The sequence below is a fragment of the Rhinolophus ferrumequinum genome, chromosome 23 (assembly GCF_004115265.2).
Source record: "Rhinolophus ferrumequinum isolate MPI-CBG mRhiFer1 chromosome 23, mRhiFer1_v1.p, whole genome shotgun sequence".
NCBI lineage: Eukaryota > Metazoa > Chordata > Mammalia > Chiroptera > Rhinolophidae > Rhinolophus > Rhinolophus ferrumequinum.
This window is the reverse complement of record NC_046306.1, coordinates 36,349,717-36,369,182: the sequence shown is the minus strand read 5'-3', so window position 1 is coordinate 36,369,182 and position 19,466 is coordinate 36,349,717. Positions and strand designations below refer to the sequence as shown.

General features: G+C 36.3%; 1 protein-coding gene across 2 annotated transcripts in view; it reads right to left on the bottom strand.

The window, feature by feature from the left end:
• The window catches only part of MACROD2 (mono-ADP ribosylhydrolase 2), a 2,095,255-nt gene that overhangs the window by 69,617 nt on the left and 2,006,172 nt on the right, over positions 1 to 19,466 (bottom strand). For both annotated transcript variants that reach the window (XR_004421812.1, XM_033094758.1), the window contains exon 14: positions 7,560 to 7,637. Coding sequence is in view for 1 of the 2 variants with exons in the window: in XM_033094758.1 (XP_032950649.1) it covers positions 7,560 to 7,637 (78 nt within the window). In the remaining variant the exon portion in view is untranslated. The remainder of the gene's footprint in view (positions 1 to 7,559; positions 7,638 to 19,466) is intronic.

Sequence of the window (19,466 nt, the reverse complement as noted above, 5' to 3'; positions counted from 1 at the left end):
TGATACCTGCATACTCAGTGGGTTGTATTACAGGGGGTGAATCTTGATCTTAGAGAATTTGAATATTATCATGGACAGTAAGCATGTGTGTTCTTTAAATGTGGGGAGAGGACTATTTTTATCTTCCAAGGCTGTAAGCAAGCCTGTTCTTTCTCCTGAGGGAGACAGTTTCTCTCAATTCCGAGATTGTTCATTATGTAAGCATCCTTGAAAAAATTGGCCAAAACAAAGGCAGTTAGAGCCTCTGCTTGTAGAATAGGCAGAAATACAAGAGATACACAGAGATTTATCTTTTAATACTTCTTTTATGCCCATTAATTTTGTCAGTTACTTTGATAAGTATGATATATACTTTTATAAATATATTTGATATTCATTCTGGGATCAATTAAGTTATTTAGAAACAGTTTGATCTTTTCAAGTCTTGCCCTTAAGCTGAATCAGGGAGGAGAAGAGTATCATTTAGTATATTGCTAGTTTTGCTCCACTACTGTGGCAAAATCTTTCTAAGCTTTCTATGAATTTTTAGGTTTTCCAGACTGGCATATGAGAACAGGCACTCATTCTAGCCCTGTGTAAGCTCCAGGTATCATTCTTTCAAATAATGTACTGTTCTTTACTCATCTTCTCATTCATCCACTGGTAATTTCCTCTAACGCATGTACTGATCAGTACTCAGCTGAAGACTTGAGAGATTCCTTCTGTACATCGCTAGAACATTCCTTTGTGGAGCTATCTACTCTATAGTACTCTGCCTGGAAAATATTAGATACCTTGGCCTTTTAGGAGTTTCAGCTCTGTCTCCTCAACTCGGGAGTCTGCTGGGCTCTGACTGAGGTCCTCCTTTCTGCACTTTGGCCTGGGATGTCTCTCCAAGCATTCTGCTGGGACAACCACAGCGTTCAGTTTAGTTCCTGATTCTCGGGTATCACTAAGTCTTACCAATTTTAATATTAATTGGTGTTTTTATTTTCCATGATGACAAAGAAACATTAGCAAACTTAAATTTAATTTACCTCATCTCAATAAATGCCATATTTGTAGCATATTTTAATTCTAAGTATATCTTAACTCTCACAATGTATTATTATCATCATTATTGATATTTGCCATCGGTATTCATTTAGACTTATTCAGTAATCACCATTTACCTTACTTTGAATTCCTTTGCTCGTCTTTAACTTTCAATCAATATCTTCAATATCCTGGGATCAATATCTTCCCACTGAAAGAACACCAGAATTGTCCAGTGATGAAGTTTCCTTTTGTTTTTTGGTCTGAAATGTCCTTAATTAAACTTTATTCTTGAAATATATATTTTCCCTGGGAAGAGTTCTTGGTTGACAGCTATTCTCTTGTGTTTTTATTTCCGTCATGTCTATTGAAAAGTCAGATGTCAGGCCAATTGTTTGAAGATTGCTCTTTGGATGTTCTGTTTATGTTTGACTTTCATCAGTTTTACTGTGAAGGGCCTAGTTGTGGATTTATATTGCTTGGAGTTCAAAGGACTTTGGAATTCAAGGCCTGATATCCTTCATCACTGTAGGAAATTTCTCACCATAATTTCTTCAAATATTTCTTCTGCCCAATTTCCTCTTTTTTCTGTTTGGGATTTCAATTACATATGGAATAGACTTTGTCATTTTACCCTCCACATCTTTTCCCTGTGTTTAGTGTTTGCCATCATTTGTTTTCCTACTATTTTTATTTTGGATATATTCTTCTGACATAACTTCTAGTCCACAAATTCCCTTTCATCTGTGTCTAATATGCTGTTAAACAATAATCCATTCATTGAATTCTTTATCACAGCTATGGCATCTTTTATGTCCAGACTTTCCTTTATTTTTCTTCAAGATTTTTATTAGAATATAGCTAATATGCAACATTACATTAGTTTCAAGAATACACCTAATTATTCAGTTTTTATATACTTAAATAAATGATTCCATGATAAGTCCAACAACCATCTGACACCACACCACACTATCACAATATTATTGACTGTATTCCTTATGTTATACATTACATCCCAGGAGTTATTTGTTTTATACCTGGATATTTGAACTTCTTATTCTTCTTCATCTTTCCCCTCTGTCATTTAATGGTTCAATGAGAGGTGATATTCAATATTATTTTATATTAATTTTTAGGTGTAGAGCATAGTGGTTAGACATCTGTATAAATTTCAAAGTGATCCGCTGACTACTCTAGTAGTATCCGCCTGGCACTATACATAGTTATGACTGTATTATTGACTATATTCCCTTTTTCAACTTGTTCACCAGCCTCTCTCCCACCTATCACCCCAAAAATGTAGTATTCATTTGACACCATACATAGTTATTACAATATTATTTACTATATTCCTTATGGTATAACCTATATCTCCATGACTATGTTGTAACTATCAATTTGTACTTCTTAATCCTTCCCCTTATTCATCCACCTCCCTAAACCCCTCTCATCTGACAACCATCAAAATGTTCTCTGTATCTATTAGTTTTTTCCTGTTTTGTTTGTTTATTTTGTTCTTTAGATTCCTCATATAAGCAAAATCACATTGCACCTGTCTATGTCTGACATACCCCATTCAGCACAATACCCTCCAGGTCTATCCATGCTGCCACAAATGGCAAAAATGAACAAACAAACAAAAAACACATTCTCTTCCATGGCCAAGCAATATTCCATTGCATATATGTACTACCTACTCTTTATCCATTCATCCATTGAAGAACACCCAGCCTGTCTCCACATCTTGGCTATTGTAAACAATGCTGCAATGAACATATGGATACACAGGTCCCCTCAAAATAGCATTTTAGGTTTCTTTGGGTAAATACCCAGAACTGGGATCACTGGGTCCTTCTTTGTCTCTTGTTATAGCTTTTGTTTTAAAGTCCATTTTGTCTGGTATAAGTACTGCTACGTCAGCTTTTTTGTTTGTTTGTTTACATTTTTATAAAATATCTTTTTCCATCCTTTTACTTTCACTCTATGTGTGTCTTTCGATCTACAAGAGGCAGCATATGTGAGGGTCTTGTTTTCTTATACATTTAGCCACTCTATGTCTTTATATTGGAGCATTGAATCCATTTGTATTGAAAATAATTGTTGATAGATATGTAGTTATTGCCATTTTATTATTCATATTTTTAATCCTTTTTTTTTTCCATCTTAAAGAAGTCTCTCTACAACTACTCCCATTACCATTAGTTTGGTAGTAATGAATTCCTTTAGCTTTTTCTTGTCTGGGAAACTCATTATCTCTCCTTCAGTTCTAAATGATAGCTTTGCTAGGTAGAGTAATCTTGATTGTAGGTCCTTACTTTCCATTATTTTGAATATTCCATGTCAATTCTTTCTAGCCTGCAAAGTTTCTGTGGAGAAATCAACTGACAGTCTTATGGGAGCTCCCTTGTAGATAACTAACTGCTATTCTCTTGATGCTTTTAATATTCTCTCTTTGTCTTTAACCTCTGGCATTTTCATTATGATGTGTCTTGGTGTGGGCCTCTTTGAGACTTCATCTTATTTGGGACTTTCTGCACTTCCTGAACTTTTATGTCTATTTCCTTCATCAGGTTAGGAAAGTTTTCAGTCATTATTTTTTCAAATAGGTTCTCAATTTTTTGTTCTGTCTCTTCTTCTTCTGGTACCCCTATGATGCAAATGTTGTTATCCTTGATGTTTTCCCAGAGGCCCCTTAAACTATCCTCATTTTTCTTATTCATTTTTTTTTTTTTCTGTTCCAACTGGATGTTTTCTTCTATGCTGTCTTCCAAATTGCTGATTTAATCCTCTGCTTCATCTAGTCTGCTGTTGATTCCTTGTAGTTCTTCAATTATTGTAATCTTCATTTCTGACTGGTTCTTTTTTATGTTTTCTATGTACGTTTTTATGCTTGCTATCTCTTTGTTGAAGTTCTCAATAATTTTCTTGAGCATGCTTATAACCATTGTTTTGAACGCTGTAACTGGTAGGTTGCTTGCCTCCATTTTGTTTAGTATTTTTTTTTTGGAGTTTTTCCTATTTTTTCATTTGTGATATTTTTCTTTGTTTCCTCATTTTGACTGTCTCTCAGTGTTTGCTTCTATGTATTAGGTAGATGTGCTACATCTCCAAGTCTTGGCCAGGAGGTCTTATGTAGGAGGTGCCCTATGGGGCTCAGTGGTGGAGTCTCTCTGATCATGTCAGCTGGATGCTCCAGGAGCGTCCCTTGTGTAGGCTGTGTGTGCTATCCTGTTACAGTTGAACCTTGGATGCTGTTGTCACATCAGTGGGTGGGATGACCCTCCGGCTGATTGGCTGTGGTGCCTGGCCACATCCACAGCTTATGAGCTGCTTTGTTGGTGGGCTTACCCTGCAAAGTGGGATTTGCCCTTGTGCCTATTGAGACAACTTTTTGGGTGTGCCACTTGTGAGGCGAATTCAGTGGTACTCTGCTGTGGTTGGAAGCTGATCCCCAGGTATGTTGGTTCGGGGCCTTTTGGGACGGGCTGTGGGACAGCCACTGCCTGTGACTGGCCAGAGACTACCTGGTAGGACTTACAAAGCAATAAATAATTGGTTGCTGCCTGTGCTAAACCTGGAAACTCATGGGAGAGGCCACACTGTGAACCTAGGTTGGCTGCCATCAGTATTGGGTATGCGGTAGCTAAAAGCCAGGACACCCTGAGGCCTATTGCCATTTGACAGCTCCCATAAAGTTCAGCTGCTGATACAGCCTTGTGTGGTTCACGAGTTGGGTGAGGTGGGGTCTCAGGGAGTCACCAGAATAAGAGGAGGGGTGTTCTCTGGATTAGACTTTGGTGCCAGTGCTGAGCCTGGAGCTACTCAGCAAAAGTCTCAGAGCATACTGAGGCCAGCTGCTGCTTGCCTGGAGCCCAAAGACTCCCAATAGTTATCCAAGAATTAGTGCTATGTGGGCGGGCTCTCTTCTTGCCAAGAAAGTACCTCTGGCATTTGGTAAATTGGGTTGTGTGGGGTCCCAGGGAGTCACCAGGGTGGAGGAAGCAGAGCTCACCAGGCTAATTCAGGTTCAGACTTGGCTGTGTGGGGAGGGCTTCACACAGGAAAGATGGTCCCTGATTGCCAGCTTCACAGAAGAAGGACTCCACACAGGGAAAATGGCAGCTGTCCTCCGGTCCTCACCCCAAAACCACACAACTCAGTCTTTCCCTGTATGGCACCGATGCATCACTGTCTGTTCACGGGAGCCCAGTGTGAGTGCCTAGGAGCAAGTGAGTTTGTGTGCAGGTCCTTTAAGAGGATGTCTGGATTTCCCACAACCATTCATCCACCTGGATTGTTGGAATCCCCACTGTTTTTCAAAGCCAGATGTTGTACGGGGTCCTCTTCCCAGAACCAGTACCCCACGCTGCGGAGCCTGGTGTGGATCTTGGGTTCCTTGCTCCTCCGTGGAGACATCTGCAGCTGAGATATCCTTTCTGATTCTCAACTGCCACACACAAGTTATAAAACTTTTCAGCTAGACTTCAGATGGTTCTCCAGGTTGTCTACAATTCAGTTGTAATTTTAATATGGTCAAGGGGGCTGGCAAGCACTGCATTTATCTTTTCCATCTTGGATCTGTTACCTAGATTTTCTTTTCTTTTTCTCTTTCTTTCTGTTTTGAATTTACAGTTTTCAGCTAAAATTTTCAATTTTGTCTTCATTCTTTATACACAGTTTTTATGTTTTATACTTTGTGTTCATAATGCTAATACTTTCAGCCCAAATGGGCTTGCACTTCTTGACTATTTGTTTATTCTTTATGTGACCTCGTTTCCTCATTTATTTTGGCTATTTTTTGTATGTGTGTACTACACATTGCATTTAACAAATTGTTTATGTTAATGGTTTAAGCCTACATCATTTTTTTCATCTAATAAATATTTTACATTTGCTTTTCTTAGGTGCCAGAGGGGCTAGCAATCTGGGTTGGTTCTAATTTATTTTGGGGATTGAGGTGATTCAAATCTGGGCAGCAGTCTTTCAGAGGGCTGATCTACTGCTGGTTCATTCTTCCTGATAGGGTACATATTTTTGGTTTTCAATCCAAGACACAGGGGGTTTACCAGGGTTCCTTACCATTTTGAACAATGGGACTCAAGATAAATTTTGAAGAATCAGCAAATTACCTAAAGTAAAAACAGTTTCAAATTCTGAACTCACATCTCTGTATATCCATTTTCTCCCATAAGCTCACCTGACAATTCTTTTCTATCTTGTTAATTTGCTCTCTGATGCCTTTAAGTACACTCTTTCATATATATATGATGCCTTTAAGTACACTCTTTCATACATATATAGTCTAGATATATATATATATATATATATATATATATATATATATATACATATATATTATATATAATACATACTATATATACTACATATATATATATCTAGACTATATATATGTCCTCCGGTCCTCACCCCAAAACTATATATATATATATATATATATATATAGTCTAGATTATCTAGTTGTCTTCAGTGGGAGTAATGGTCTAACTTTTTAAAACTTTCTTTACTGAGAGAAAAAGTATCTCTTTTTCTTTCTCATTTTAAAACAACATACACTATAATTTTCAAAGGTAAAAGCAACTATTTAAAATTTATTTTGATACTAATTTGAAAAAATTATTTCCGCATTTTCGTACATTTAATGAGTCTATTATTATATCATCCTAGCCAACTTTGTTCTCAATTTTGAATTTTTCCTTCCTTTCTACATTTATTTTTGTACAGGCCTTCTTTAGTTTTTTTAGAAAGGATACACGGTGGCATATTTTCTTAATCTTTGTATTCCTGAGAAAATATTTCTTTTGAATTCATGCATGAATAATAACTTCACTAAATATAGAAATCGTGTCCTTTAGAGCTCTGGAAATGTTACTTCATTTTCTTCTAGTATTTAAAGTCATGGAAGAAAAAAGCTAAGAGTAGTCTGATTTTGGTGATTTCGCTTGTAACCTGATTTTGACTTTACTATTTGATTTAAAAGCGTTTCTTTATCATTGATCTTCATAAATTCTATGAGACATTGTAGGTTTCTGTTTTCATTATCTTTGCTCATAAATATAATGTGCACTTTTGTGTTTCAGGTAGAAAACTAGTTTGCATTAGGAAACTTCTTTTCCCCATTATTTTTCTAAAGGTTGCTTCATTTTTGTTTGCTCTATTCTTTCTTCTTGGTATTTCAAGGATGTGTAGATTTAATCTCTTGGATCCATTCTCTATATGTCTCACCTTTATTCTCATTGTTATCATACCTTTATTCCAGTAGTTGTAAACCCAATTCCTATAGAGTTCAGGCAGGTAACAAAAAGAAATAATGCCAGCCTAGTACAAATATAACGCGTGATGAGGATTGTGGAGAGCAAATGTCTCTTGAATATGGCAGCTACCAATCTCCTGGTATTTGGCTCTAATAAAATATCAGATTCCATTTTTTCCCCCCAGAAAACCTAAAATCTGAGTTTTTAAAAAATATAATATTCCTCAGCAGGAAAAGAAAGAAAAAACTGGAAAAGGATCTCATAACTTACCATTGGGATGATCTTGGTTACACACAGAATGATTGGTTACTTCATTGTCTTTTGTAATATTCTCATCTTTTGCAGAATCTGACACAACAAATAAGCAAAACATCTAGTGAGCATTTTAAACCGGGAAATAGAGCAGCATCCAGCACTAACATGATAGATTTATGTTTGGGGGGGTTTAATTTATTACTTAAAACTACCATTAAAATACTTAAATATTTTCATCAATAAATTAACTTTTCTTGAAGGACTGCATAAGATGTCTGTACAATGTTTGCAAGGTAAAGATGGTAGAGATTTGGTTGGGACATTATTTTGCAACAAAGAAGAAAATATAAGCAGGCTTTATGCATCAATGACAGTCATAGGAAAATTGTGCCAAAGGATATGAAAGGAAGGCAAAACAGGAAAGATTAAAGGAATATCTAATTTTAATGTTCTTAATGCTTCCATTACTATAGTTATTCATGTATGGGAACCTTGAATCTTTGAAAAGCCAGATGTAGAGCTTTTCAATCCAGTGGTAATTAAGTTCATCTTTCTCAGGAACTGTATCAGTATAACAATAGCAAAGGGAGAATGCAAACCTTCTGTTCTGGGCAATTTCATCCTCTTTTTTGTAGAGCACTTTTAAATATGAGATCAGCATAAGTTCATCTTTTTTTTTTGTTTGTCACGTGAGATACTTTACAGTGGCTAAAAGGTGTGTAATGACTATGGATTCTGGCAAAGCTAGAAAGCATGTTTGGATGTTTGAGATCTCTCTGGAGGCTCTTTAAAAGGCCATCACAGAAAGCATGTGAGTATGTCCATAGGAAGACAGAAAATAGGTTTCTCATTCATTCTGTAAATATTTATTAAGGGCCAAGTCTATGCCAGGCACTGTTCTTGATGCTAGGGAATCAATAGAAAACAAAATGTCAAATCTCTGTCCTCACAGAGGTTACAATCATGCAGCTAAAAGGGTGGTCATCCAAAGATCTATAAAAACCATGAGCTAATCTTGTATGCATGTGGCTGTGAAGAAAGCTGGGATGGTACAACAACACCTCTATTACCTATCATTGGGTTCTCTACTGAGTTCATGTTGCTCAGTTGCCTTTTATAACAGAGCTGATTTACATGGAATCTAAAATAAATCATTCTTGCTCTTTTCTTTTCCCTCTTCTCTCTCATAGTTTGGAATATTATAAGAAAGTTTGTTTCTCGAAACTGCCACAGGCAACATTTGATGGACAAGTAAGAAACTTGGGTAGTTAACATATGATTCCAATTTAATAACCAGTGAAGCAAGTATACACCCAAAGTGTATGGTTTTAATTAACTGCAAATAATTCCCCCAAGGCAAATGTTTAATTATCTGCACAGCTTCTGATTTCTTTCTGAGACTGACAATAAGTTTCAAAGTCCAAATTTGGAAGCAAAGCTAAGCATAGACACATTTTCCAAACTGTTATCTCACTCATGTCAAATTGTTTTAAACCAACTCCCATTAAAATATGCCTTTTTAATTTTAAATTTAACATGTGGTTTAAAAAGTATCCTTTGAATACTTTTTTCCACATTAACACAGAAAATGAACAATGACAAAAAACCGCTATAAAAATCATGCTAAACTTTAATTATGAAAGTGTTGTTTTAGTTTTACCTGTTTATAGAAAATAGTATTATTCAATATGCATATAGTCTTGTGTAGATTTTGCACATCACTAAAATGTATTCATTTACACTCAACAATAATTTATTATGCTTTGTAACTTATATAAACATTACGTTTTATGCACCAAATATTACACAAGAAATATCTTTTAAAAAGTGATTTACATTGAGTTTACAAGTTCTCATCATTCACATAAGACAGGTGAAAGTATTTGAAAAATTAATCAATAGACTTACCTGTTTTGTCACCAAAATGCATGTATTTAGCAAATTGATACTTTAAATTTCCTTAATGAGTTCCTGTAACATTGCCAAGGCACCTTCGGACCTTATGTGCTCTAATCTATGAAATGTATTTCATTGAATCCAAGACACATTGTTATTTGCATCATTATTTTGTGTAGTATTAGAAAACAATGAGACCAAATGAATTATAACACACTATCAATTATAAGAATGTGTCCTACTTTTAGAACTAAAATATATGAAAGACTATGCATCCTAGAATTTTGATGTTTGAGTATATCCTGTGTACAGAAATACACATCTTTATGTGATGACAATAATTTCATATTAATGTGACTCATCACCAAAGCCAGAAGTTCATTTTGTGCTATATGTAAGCCTCTTCTCCAGAAATGGTTCCACATACACAAACTTACTTGCATGTATAGTAATAAAGCAAGATAGAAACTATGAGCTCACAATAAATAGCATCCACAGATAATCAGGTACCTATGGAAGATTGTTAGCACTGTATTTTCTCTATTAAAAGTCCTATTTAAATCTCCAGCTGCATGAACTTTAACTAGACTGGATCAGATCCTGAGTGTTTTGAATCATGGGTCCTATTACATTACACTTGGTTCTAGGTTTGAAAGGACAGTGGGGCTTTTCTGCTTAGGAGGTGATGAAAGTTGCATTGCATATGTATATAAAATTATTATTCATAAAGACAAAGAGAAAATATATGCAGTATATATGGTCACTAAAAGAGCTTATTATTTCTATGTAGATTCTATAAACGACCATCAAAATGTATTGTATATACTACATTCTTGAAGCACCTTGGATTCACATTTTATTTAATTCTAAAAATTATCATGGGGCAATGTTCAAAAAATATAAGTGTTATCACTTAATTCTGAGATTCATTCAATGTTATTTTAATAGCAGAGAACTTGAGTTAATTTTTATGTAGATTATGACTTTCAAAATCTTTAAGGTCAATGTTCTATTAGAGAATTTTTAAAAATGCAAATATTAAATCAAATAGTCAAGCTAAAGTTCTAAAGATAGGTTATCTTTTAAGATTAACAAGAATAAAAAATACTTTTATAAATTAAGAAAAAATCTCATTTAGAAAGTTGGAAAGGTTTAACAGAATATTTTTAAAAGATTAAAATAAAAAGAAAACATAAAATAGAAATTCCAAAAAGGTCATTTTTAATGCAGTCAATTATACATGTCTACACAGAATAGTATACGTATAGACTTCAGCTGTAATAATAAATGATGAAACTATTGGATTTTTAACCATATATAAACTATAAATAAATATAAATGCTATCTTTAAAAAATGTCCCCTTAGAACAAAAGTTCTTACCCCTAGGGAATCACTGAATATACTCTAGGGGTCCACAAACCCTTTTGAAATGACATGCAAAATGTACTCATATATTTATTAATATGCTTATTTTTTCTGGGAGAAAATAGCTTCCATCATATGTTTGTAGGGACTATGACAGCAACAAAGTTTAAAATAACTATAGACATTTATACCCTAATATCAGTGACACTGCCATCTTACAAAAGATTGAAGAATTAGTACAGAACCTGATGCCCACTATATTAATTCATGGATAATGGCAAATCTTAAATTCTTAAGGTAGATTTGGTTTGAGGAAATAGCAAAAAAAGTATGTGTGTGTGTGTGTGTGTGTGTGTGTGTGTGTGTGTCTGTGTCTATGTGTGTGTATGTATGTGTGTGTGTGTGTGTGTGTGTGTGTGTGTGTGTGTTTAAAATGAGGAAGACAATGCAACTGGCAAAAAAACAGATTACATAAAAATTAGAGGTGCTTATAAAGTAAAAAACTATAAATGATTGAAGCCATTTTCAAGCCAGGAAGTGTACATCTACTAAGAGGTAGCCCCTGATGACTATTTAGCATAGCGATAGGAGGTCATTTTGATGTAAAAGTTCTAATGGCTCTGAACAAAATAAATGCTACAAACACCTACACATAAAATATTCTTGCTCTGTAATGTGTAAACATCCACACACAAGTACCTTAGCTTGACATAAAAGTTGCACAGAAACAATCATGCAGATTTCCTTTGATTCTTGTAAACTTTGATTTGATTATACCAAGCAAAACATTTATCCTGGCCTGCTCATTTGAATCACTGGCTTATTATGTAGCACAATTGGAATAAAGTAATTTTTCCTTTATCTGAAAAGTGTGCTTATCCACAATAAACTAGAATCTCCACAGCAGATTATGGTCTCATTGAGCCTCTCTAGTGACTATTCCTATATATAGGAAAAATACCAGGGGTGCCAAAAAAATGTATACAAGTGGACACTTTGGTCAGTGTTGCTCAAGCAGTAGTTCGTCATAATCAGAAGTGTCTGGATGCTGACGGTAACCACTTTGAGAACCTCTTGTAATTGCAGAAGTCAAACATGACTGTATTCATCTTTTGTCATCAGTATATATTGAGTTACTACAATTTTAATAGTTTTTTTTCCCTTTCTTAAAATGTATATACATTTTTTTGGCACCCTCTGTATATACTGCAATGTGTTCCCAGAGCATTCAGGTGGCCATGATCTGAACTGTGCTTGGTCCTGTGCAGCTGGATATAGAAGGCTGAACTATATTTACCTGAAAAGTAACTGGTCCATAAGACAGGATATTGCCCTGAGCATCGGGAGACCTGATGAGCTATGGCTAGTCATTTGTCTTCATTATACTCTCATTAACCCCCATTAGAAGGCAGCCAATCACTCCCAGATTTATTGAATCTAGGCACTAACAGTCTTTGAGACATGGCTGGGAAAACTACCATCATGCACCACTAACTTTGTTTCTGTTAAAAAACACATTTCAAATTCCACACAGTAAACTTGTATAAACCAGTTCATTCTTGACATGGAAGGTGATATTCATTTGAGGTTGTTTTTGAAAATATAAGCAAATAAGAGAATCAATTATGATGTGATGGACACTGGCTTGGGTTGGGATTCTAGATTTACAACTGCAAGCTTCATTACTGTAAGAACGCCCATTCTCCTTATGTGATCTGTTTTTGCACCTAGGAATTGAGGGTGTAGAGCTAGATAATCTCTCTAAAATATCTTACAATGCTAATCTGCTGATCTGCTCAAATTACCTCTTTGTTCTGGACAACACTTCTCTGTAAACATTCCCATGCTTTCCTCATTATTCAGTTACCTAAATTGGACAGTTTCACTCTGAGACTTTTGCTACCTATTTATAAAATAAAGGTTAATAGTGGGGGAAGTAATGCCATGTAACTTTGGTGTCACACTGGCCGTTGTTAACATTGTGATTCCATGAAGAATCATCACAAAGTAAAACAGAACAGCGGGGCATGAAGCTGGGCTGGACCATGATGGAAAAAGAAATGCTTAATTACCCTTTCCATCAAGTTAATTTCTCCCCTTTGGCAAAGTAAACAAAGGCAAATCTGCTCTTGTTTCCCTTGTCTGTGACCTGCTATCCTTGACCTCCTTCCTTCTGATGCCTTTCTATTCTAGCTTCCCTCTGCTTTGCTAAGCCTTGCACCACAGGCTCTCTTGATATCATTTAAGAAAAAAAATCTGACCAGGCCAAAGGTATGAAAAGTAGTTATGATTCTAAATATGAACTGACTTGGAGTTCTATTAAAAATAGTATCTATAAATCAGGGAGAATACAAGTGTTTTTTTTTTACACTTTGGTTTAATTCCAACTGACAATGAAAAGTTTTTGTGACTGTACTACTGAGAGAACCTCCCCCAAAGGAGAAATGATGAGGGATTTTTCACCCCTGGCTCTGGGCAGGGTCACAGCCTAGCATCTGGCCACTATTTCTCAGTTATTTTATTACATGGAGAAATTGAGAAAGTAGAGAGTGTTTGTCTCCAGATTCATAAATGTTTCACCTTCTGGGCCCAGGTGGTTTTCAGACAGATGCTTGGAGAATGTGGCTGACAAGCCAGGACCTCATGCTGCTCGGAGTCAGGGATTTCCTACAGTCTTCAAGATATGAGTATTACCCACCCTGTCGAAGCAAAATGTAAGTCTTTCCCCCCCAAGTGATGTAGACAGACAAGTTAGGACACTAAGATAAGCATTTGGACGATTTGTGGGAGTCACTCGTTTTACCTGAGCTTAAAGACCTGGATGACTGCTCCTTATTAGCACCTATTTGTTCCTCACATCCAAAAGGACCCACAAATCCATCCAAATGAAATGGATGTGTTTACTTTTTTCTGTTTTTTTTTTCCTTTAACTTTTCCACGTTATCGAATGTATTTCTATAATTTCGATGGACGCCGAGAAGTTCATTATATAGATCTGCCCAAGCTATTTTACTGTTGCCTCTTTTATCATACATTCAAATTGAAATCAAATTTTTGGCCATTCTAAATAATCCTATGTTGTTTTTGTATTGGGTGTCCCAAGGTTGGATTTACTTCACTTTTTGTTCTCTGATTTCTTCTCAGTCTGCTGAGATCTCTGAGATCGTGAGAGAATAGATCTCGTCAGAGCTAGAGTAGCTAGACTAGAACCCACATCAGCTAAGCCTTACAGCAGACAGTGCCCCACCCATGTCCCAATGGACTATCCCTGAGATCACAGCAGGTGCTTTCAGGAGATGAGCTGATTGCTGAGATACTGACTGAAGGCGTTAGTGCTCCAGAGAGGCCAGAAATACCCAGCAGCTACTCAACTTCTGACCCCCAAAGGATTGAGGAGATGAAACCACAGAGTCCTGCCCCTCAGGGAGACAGTTCTGAACACACTCTATACATGTCTCAGAGGAAAAGCATCTCAGTTCCCCTCAGCCATAACCTCATTAATACGCCCTCCCTTCCCTGCGCCCCCTCTTCACCCCTCACCTGTGCTTCCAGGGATCACCTCACAAATAAACCAACTCTACTCACATCCTTGTCTTAGGATTTGCTTTTGGGAAACCTAAACTAAGACAGCCAAGATAGTCACTAACCTGTCTTTTGCTATTTAGTGGCAAAAATGTGAATGTTCACCCTACTCTCCTGACTCACAGCTCTCTTATATCACGCTGCTTTTCTTTAGGGAATGTTGGGGAAAGTGCCTGCTGCCTGACAAGGAAAATTTGGGAAAAAAGATTCCCATGTTTTGTACCATATAATCTTGAGAGCTGGACAGCAGATGATCAGTGAGGGATGGGCCTTGCGCAGTCATCTGACATTAAGGTGGCCAGAGACATTAAGTTGGCCTATCATGGCACCTCCATCTACCAGGAGAGAACTAATACTCTATCATTATGAATGGAATTCATCAACTTCTTTGTCCTGGAGTGTTTGATGGTAACATTTACAAAGAAACTTAAAGTGTAGAGTGGTATAAAGGCAGACATTCACCGAAAGTGAAGGGAAGAAACACAAGCCACCATGGAGTAGAACAAAGAAGCATAAACAGTTACTTAGTAGCATTATAAGAATAGAAAGAGGAAAAGAAAGTAATGAAAAGTCTTGGATACTTCTTGAGTGAATGACTATTAGAGAAATTCTAAGTTTCTAGAGGAACTGCTTGAACTGCCGCTGCCTCCCAGATAAATGATCCAGTTCTTGAGTCTAGTGAAATGGTTTCTTCACTCTCTGACTTTTCTACCAGCTGAGGTGAACTCAATGTGTGTGTCACTTTTGCATAACTTAAAAGAGTTTGACTCACTTACTTTGTGGTTCTTGCAAGTTCATTATCTACTTTTAACGTGTATAAGGTCTGACAATTAAGTTCACAAACTTGTTGCAACGATGTTATTAACATTTTTTTGATGTCAGAAGGATTATTCATTATGAATTTGTACCATCTGGACAAACAGTTAACCAAGTTTACTATTTGGAAGTGCTGAAAAGGCTGCATGAAAAAGTTAGACGACCTGAACTTTTTGCCAACAATTCATGGCTCTTGTATCATGACAATGCACCAGCTCACATGGCACTGTCAGTGAGGGAGTTTTTAGCCAGTAAACAAATAAATGTATTGGAACACCCTCCCTACTCACCTGATCTGGCCCCCAGTGACTTCTATCTTTACCTGAAGATAAAGGAAATATTTGAAGATAAAGAAAATATTTTGATGAATATTTTGAAAGGAAGACATTTGATGACATTCAGGACATCAAGGGTAAAACGGCGACAGCTGTGATGGCCATTCCAGAAAAAGAGTTCCAAAATTGCTTTGAGGGGTTGACTAGGCATTGCTGACAGGTGCATAGCTTCCCAAGGGGAGTACTTAGAAGGTGACCATAGTGATAATCAGCAATGAGGTACGTAGCACTTTTTCTAGGATGAGTTCGCGAACTTAATTGTCTGACCTCGTGTATATATACATGTGTGTGTGTGTGTGTGTGTGTGTGTGTATTTAAAACATTTTATAATATTATTTTTCTTTTCTACAAACATTATTTTAAGAAGTATGGCATTCTTTTAGATACATTTTTTGAAATGCTCACCTTTTTAGTCATTTCATATATATAGAACCCTCATGAACCTTCTACAAACCATGTTTCCCCGAAAATAATACCTAACTGGAAAATAAGACCTAGCATGATTTTTCAGGATGACATCCCCTGAACATAAGCTCTAATGCGTCTTTTGGAGCAAGAATTAATATCAGACCTGGTCTTATATTTGGGGAAACATGGTAAATTGAAAGATACTGGGTCAAGAAAATTATAGAAAGTTAAAGAGGGTAACAACCATGCAGAAGAAAACAAGTTCAGTATATTTCATTTTCAAAAATGACCCTGACGGGGTAAAAAAAAAAATCAGGTGACATCTGGTATCACAGGAAATGGGGTGTATAGAGGCATTTATATGATGAGGGCAATGTTTTGCCTCATAAACTGAGAAAAATGTATTAAAACTAAATACTATAATATGTTATTTTATGGGGACCTCGGGAAGTATACTAGGACTTAATTAAAAGTGTTATTTTCTATTTCTAGGAAAATTTTATTTTAATCCACTATTATTTTAGACTAGGTTTAACTATAAGTTCTACAAATTACTATTATAGATATTCCTAATGCAGTCATTGACTATACTAGTCTCCTCACTAGGCTGTCACAACAAAATGCCATAGTTGGCGTGACTTAAACAACAGAAATTTATTTTCTCATAGTTCTGGAGGCTAGAAGTTCAAGATCAAGGTACTGCCTGTTTCACTTTCTGGTGAGAGCACATTTCCTGGCTTGCAGAAGGAAGCCTTCTAGTTGTGCTCTCACACAACCTTTCCTCAGTGTGTTTGTGTGGAGAGACAGAAACTTCTCTCTCTTCCTCTTATTAAGAAGGCCATTAATCTCATCATGAGGTCCCCACCATCAGGACCTACTCTAATCCTGATTACTTTCCAAAGACTCCATCTCCAAATACTTTCACATTGGCTTGGACTCAACATGTGAAATTTGTTTGTGTTTTGGGGAAAACAAACGTTCTGCCCATAACACTGACATATGCATTTGTGCACATGGCTGTTTGGATGATTTTTTTAACTTGTGAATGTTAGCTATTCAAGCTGGTATTCCTGCTGTACATCAGAACAAAGTTTCAAAATCGATTTGGAAATGGACTCATCTCTGAATGTAAGGTTCAATTTCCCTATCCCAGTTCTCTTGAATCAGTTTTAATCAGCCCTTAAACTGTGTCATGTAGTCAATGCTTGGATAGAATGGATAAAGAAGTGAAAAGGGGATCTGGGTTAATATTCTAAACACTTCATAATTGGCATTAGTGTTGCCTAATCGGAGTGGAATGTCCAAACCAATGGGGCAAGGACCTGGAACCCCATGGAGTGCTGGGATGTCAAGGTGGAGGAGGAGCTACTTGCAAGGATGGGAGTTAAGTCACTGTTTGCCAAACACCAGGTAAATATTTCAGTATTTTAAAAATACTTGGAGAAATATCAGGGTACACTGGCAGAATATTAATCTGTTTATAGTAGAGAATTATATCAGTAACTTTCAAAAAAGATACTGCAAATAGTATAACAACCAACAATCTCTGATATTCTTCTAATATTGGTGAAAATAAAGAGAAATAGCTTTGTTGTTATAGACCCAAGAGTCTACAATGTAGATTTGGAATAATCCTCAAAACCACATTTGTGGTCACCTCTTATTCTGTGACCTTACCTGATAAAACAGCATTGCAAATAGAACCAGCAAAACCTTTAGGTTAGTAGTATTTCTATCTGGAGCACTGCATCCGGTTTAGCCAGCATCACACCCCTGCCCCTTTGTTATGCACACACTCTTCTACTGCTCCCTGTGTCACCGGTGAGGAAAACACATCTGATCAGGGTGACTGCACTAGTAGACGAAGCTGATGGCCTGATGGCCATCTGTTGAGAGATATAAAGGGACACCAGGTAAGACCATCAGTTCCAAATTATCCACCCTGTCCTCTCATCGTTCGCAATGGAGCATATTTTATTCTTCTAGGACTGGAAACTTCCTTCTGTCTTTTGGGACATTTTAAAATGCAGACCTCCTTGGAAGGTCTGCTTGAGGCCATTTTATGGTAATTACTTAATAATCAATTACTAGAAACAGGTCTGAAGCCAGCTAAGAACAAGAAAAGGATTACACTGAGCAGAGACCAAGAGGAAGGTGAGGACCTTAATTAAACAGAAAATGCAGAACATCAAGGCAGCTTAAATTCATCCTCTAATCCTGAGAAGTACTAAATGGTGTCACCTTAAAGGGAAATCTCTATTTGTTGTTTAAGAAGGTCAACAAACAATCCAATTAAAAAAATGGGCAGAGGACCTAAAAGGACACTTCTCCCAAGAAGACATACAAATGGCAGACAGATATATGAAAAAATGCTCAACTTACTAGCTATTAGAGAAATGCAAATCAAAACCACAATGAGATACCTCCTCACACCTGTTAAAATGGTTATTATCAGCAAGACAAATAATAACAAGTATTAGTCTGTGGAGCAAAAGGAACCCTCATACACCGCTGGTGAGAATGTAAACAGGAACAGACACATGAAAAACAGTGTAGGGTTTTCTCAAAAAATTAAGAATAGAATTACCATAAGGCCCATCAATCCCTCTCCTGGGTATTTACCCGAAGAATCTGAAAACATTTATTTGTGAAGATATATGTTCTCCTATGTTCATGGCAGCATTATTCATGGTGGCCAAGATATGGAAACAACCTAAGTGTCCTTCGATAGATGATTGGATAAAGAAGACGCGATACATATATGCAATGGAATAGTACTTGACCATGAAAAGAAGAAGATGAAATATTGCCAATTGTGACTACTTGGATGGATCTTGAGATTATCATGTTAAGCAAAATAAGTCAGACAAAAAAATTCAAGATCCATATTACTTCATTCATATGTGGGATATAAAACTGAAAGCAACAAACGAACAAGACAAACAAACAAAAACTCGTTGACATAGACAACAGTTTAGTGGTTACCAGAGGGTAATGGGGGAGGGAGGTGGTAGAGGAGGGTAAATGGATCAAATGTATAGATGATGGATTATAGAATTGTACACTTGAAACATATACTTTTACTAACCAATGTCACCTCAATAAATTTAATTAAAAATTTAAAAAAAGAAGGCCAACTGAGAGTGAAGAAAGGCTGCTGAATTAGTGTATGCTATTTAGATTACTAAACACTTTCCTAAAGACTTATACTCATAATTTTTGTGAAAAATTGAATTCTTAAGTTTTCATTAAAGATAAACATACATAAAGAAAAGGAAAGCTGAAATATATTGAATTTGTTAACCAAAGCCCATCTGTGTGCATTTCTTTTCTACGTCTAAGTCAACTTTCATTTAAAGTAGGATTTCTAAAGTTTCACAAGTGTACAGCCTGATCAATTATCACAAGCTGAGCACTCTTGTATGTGCAGCACCAGCTCAAGAAACAGAACTTCTCTAGCATCATGGAAGCCAGGCTCATCCTCCCTTCCAGGCACTACCCTCACTCCAAAAATCACCC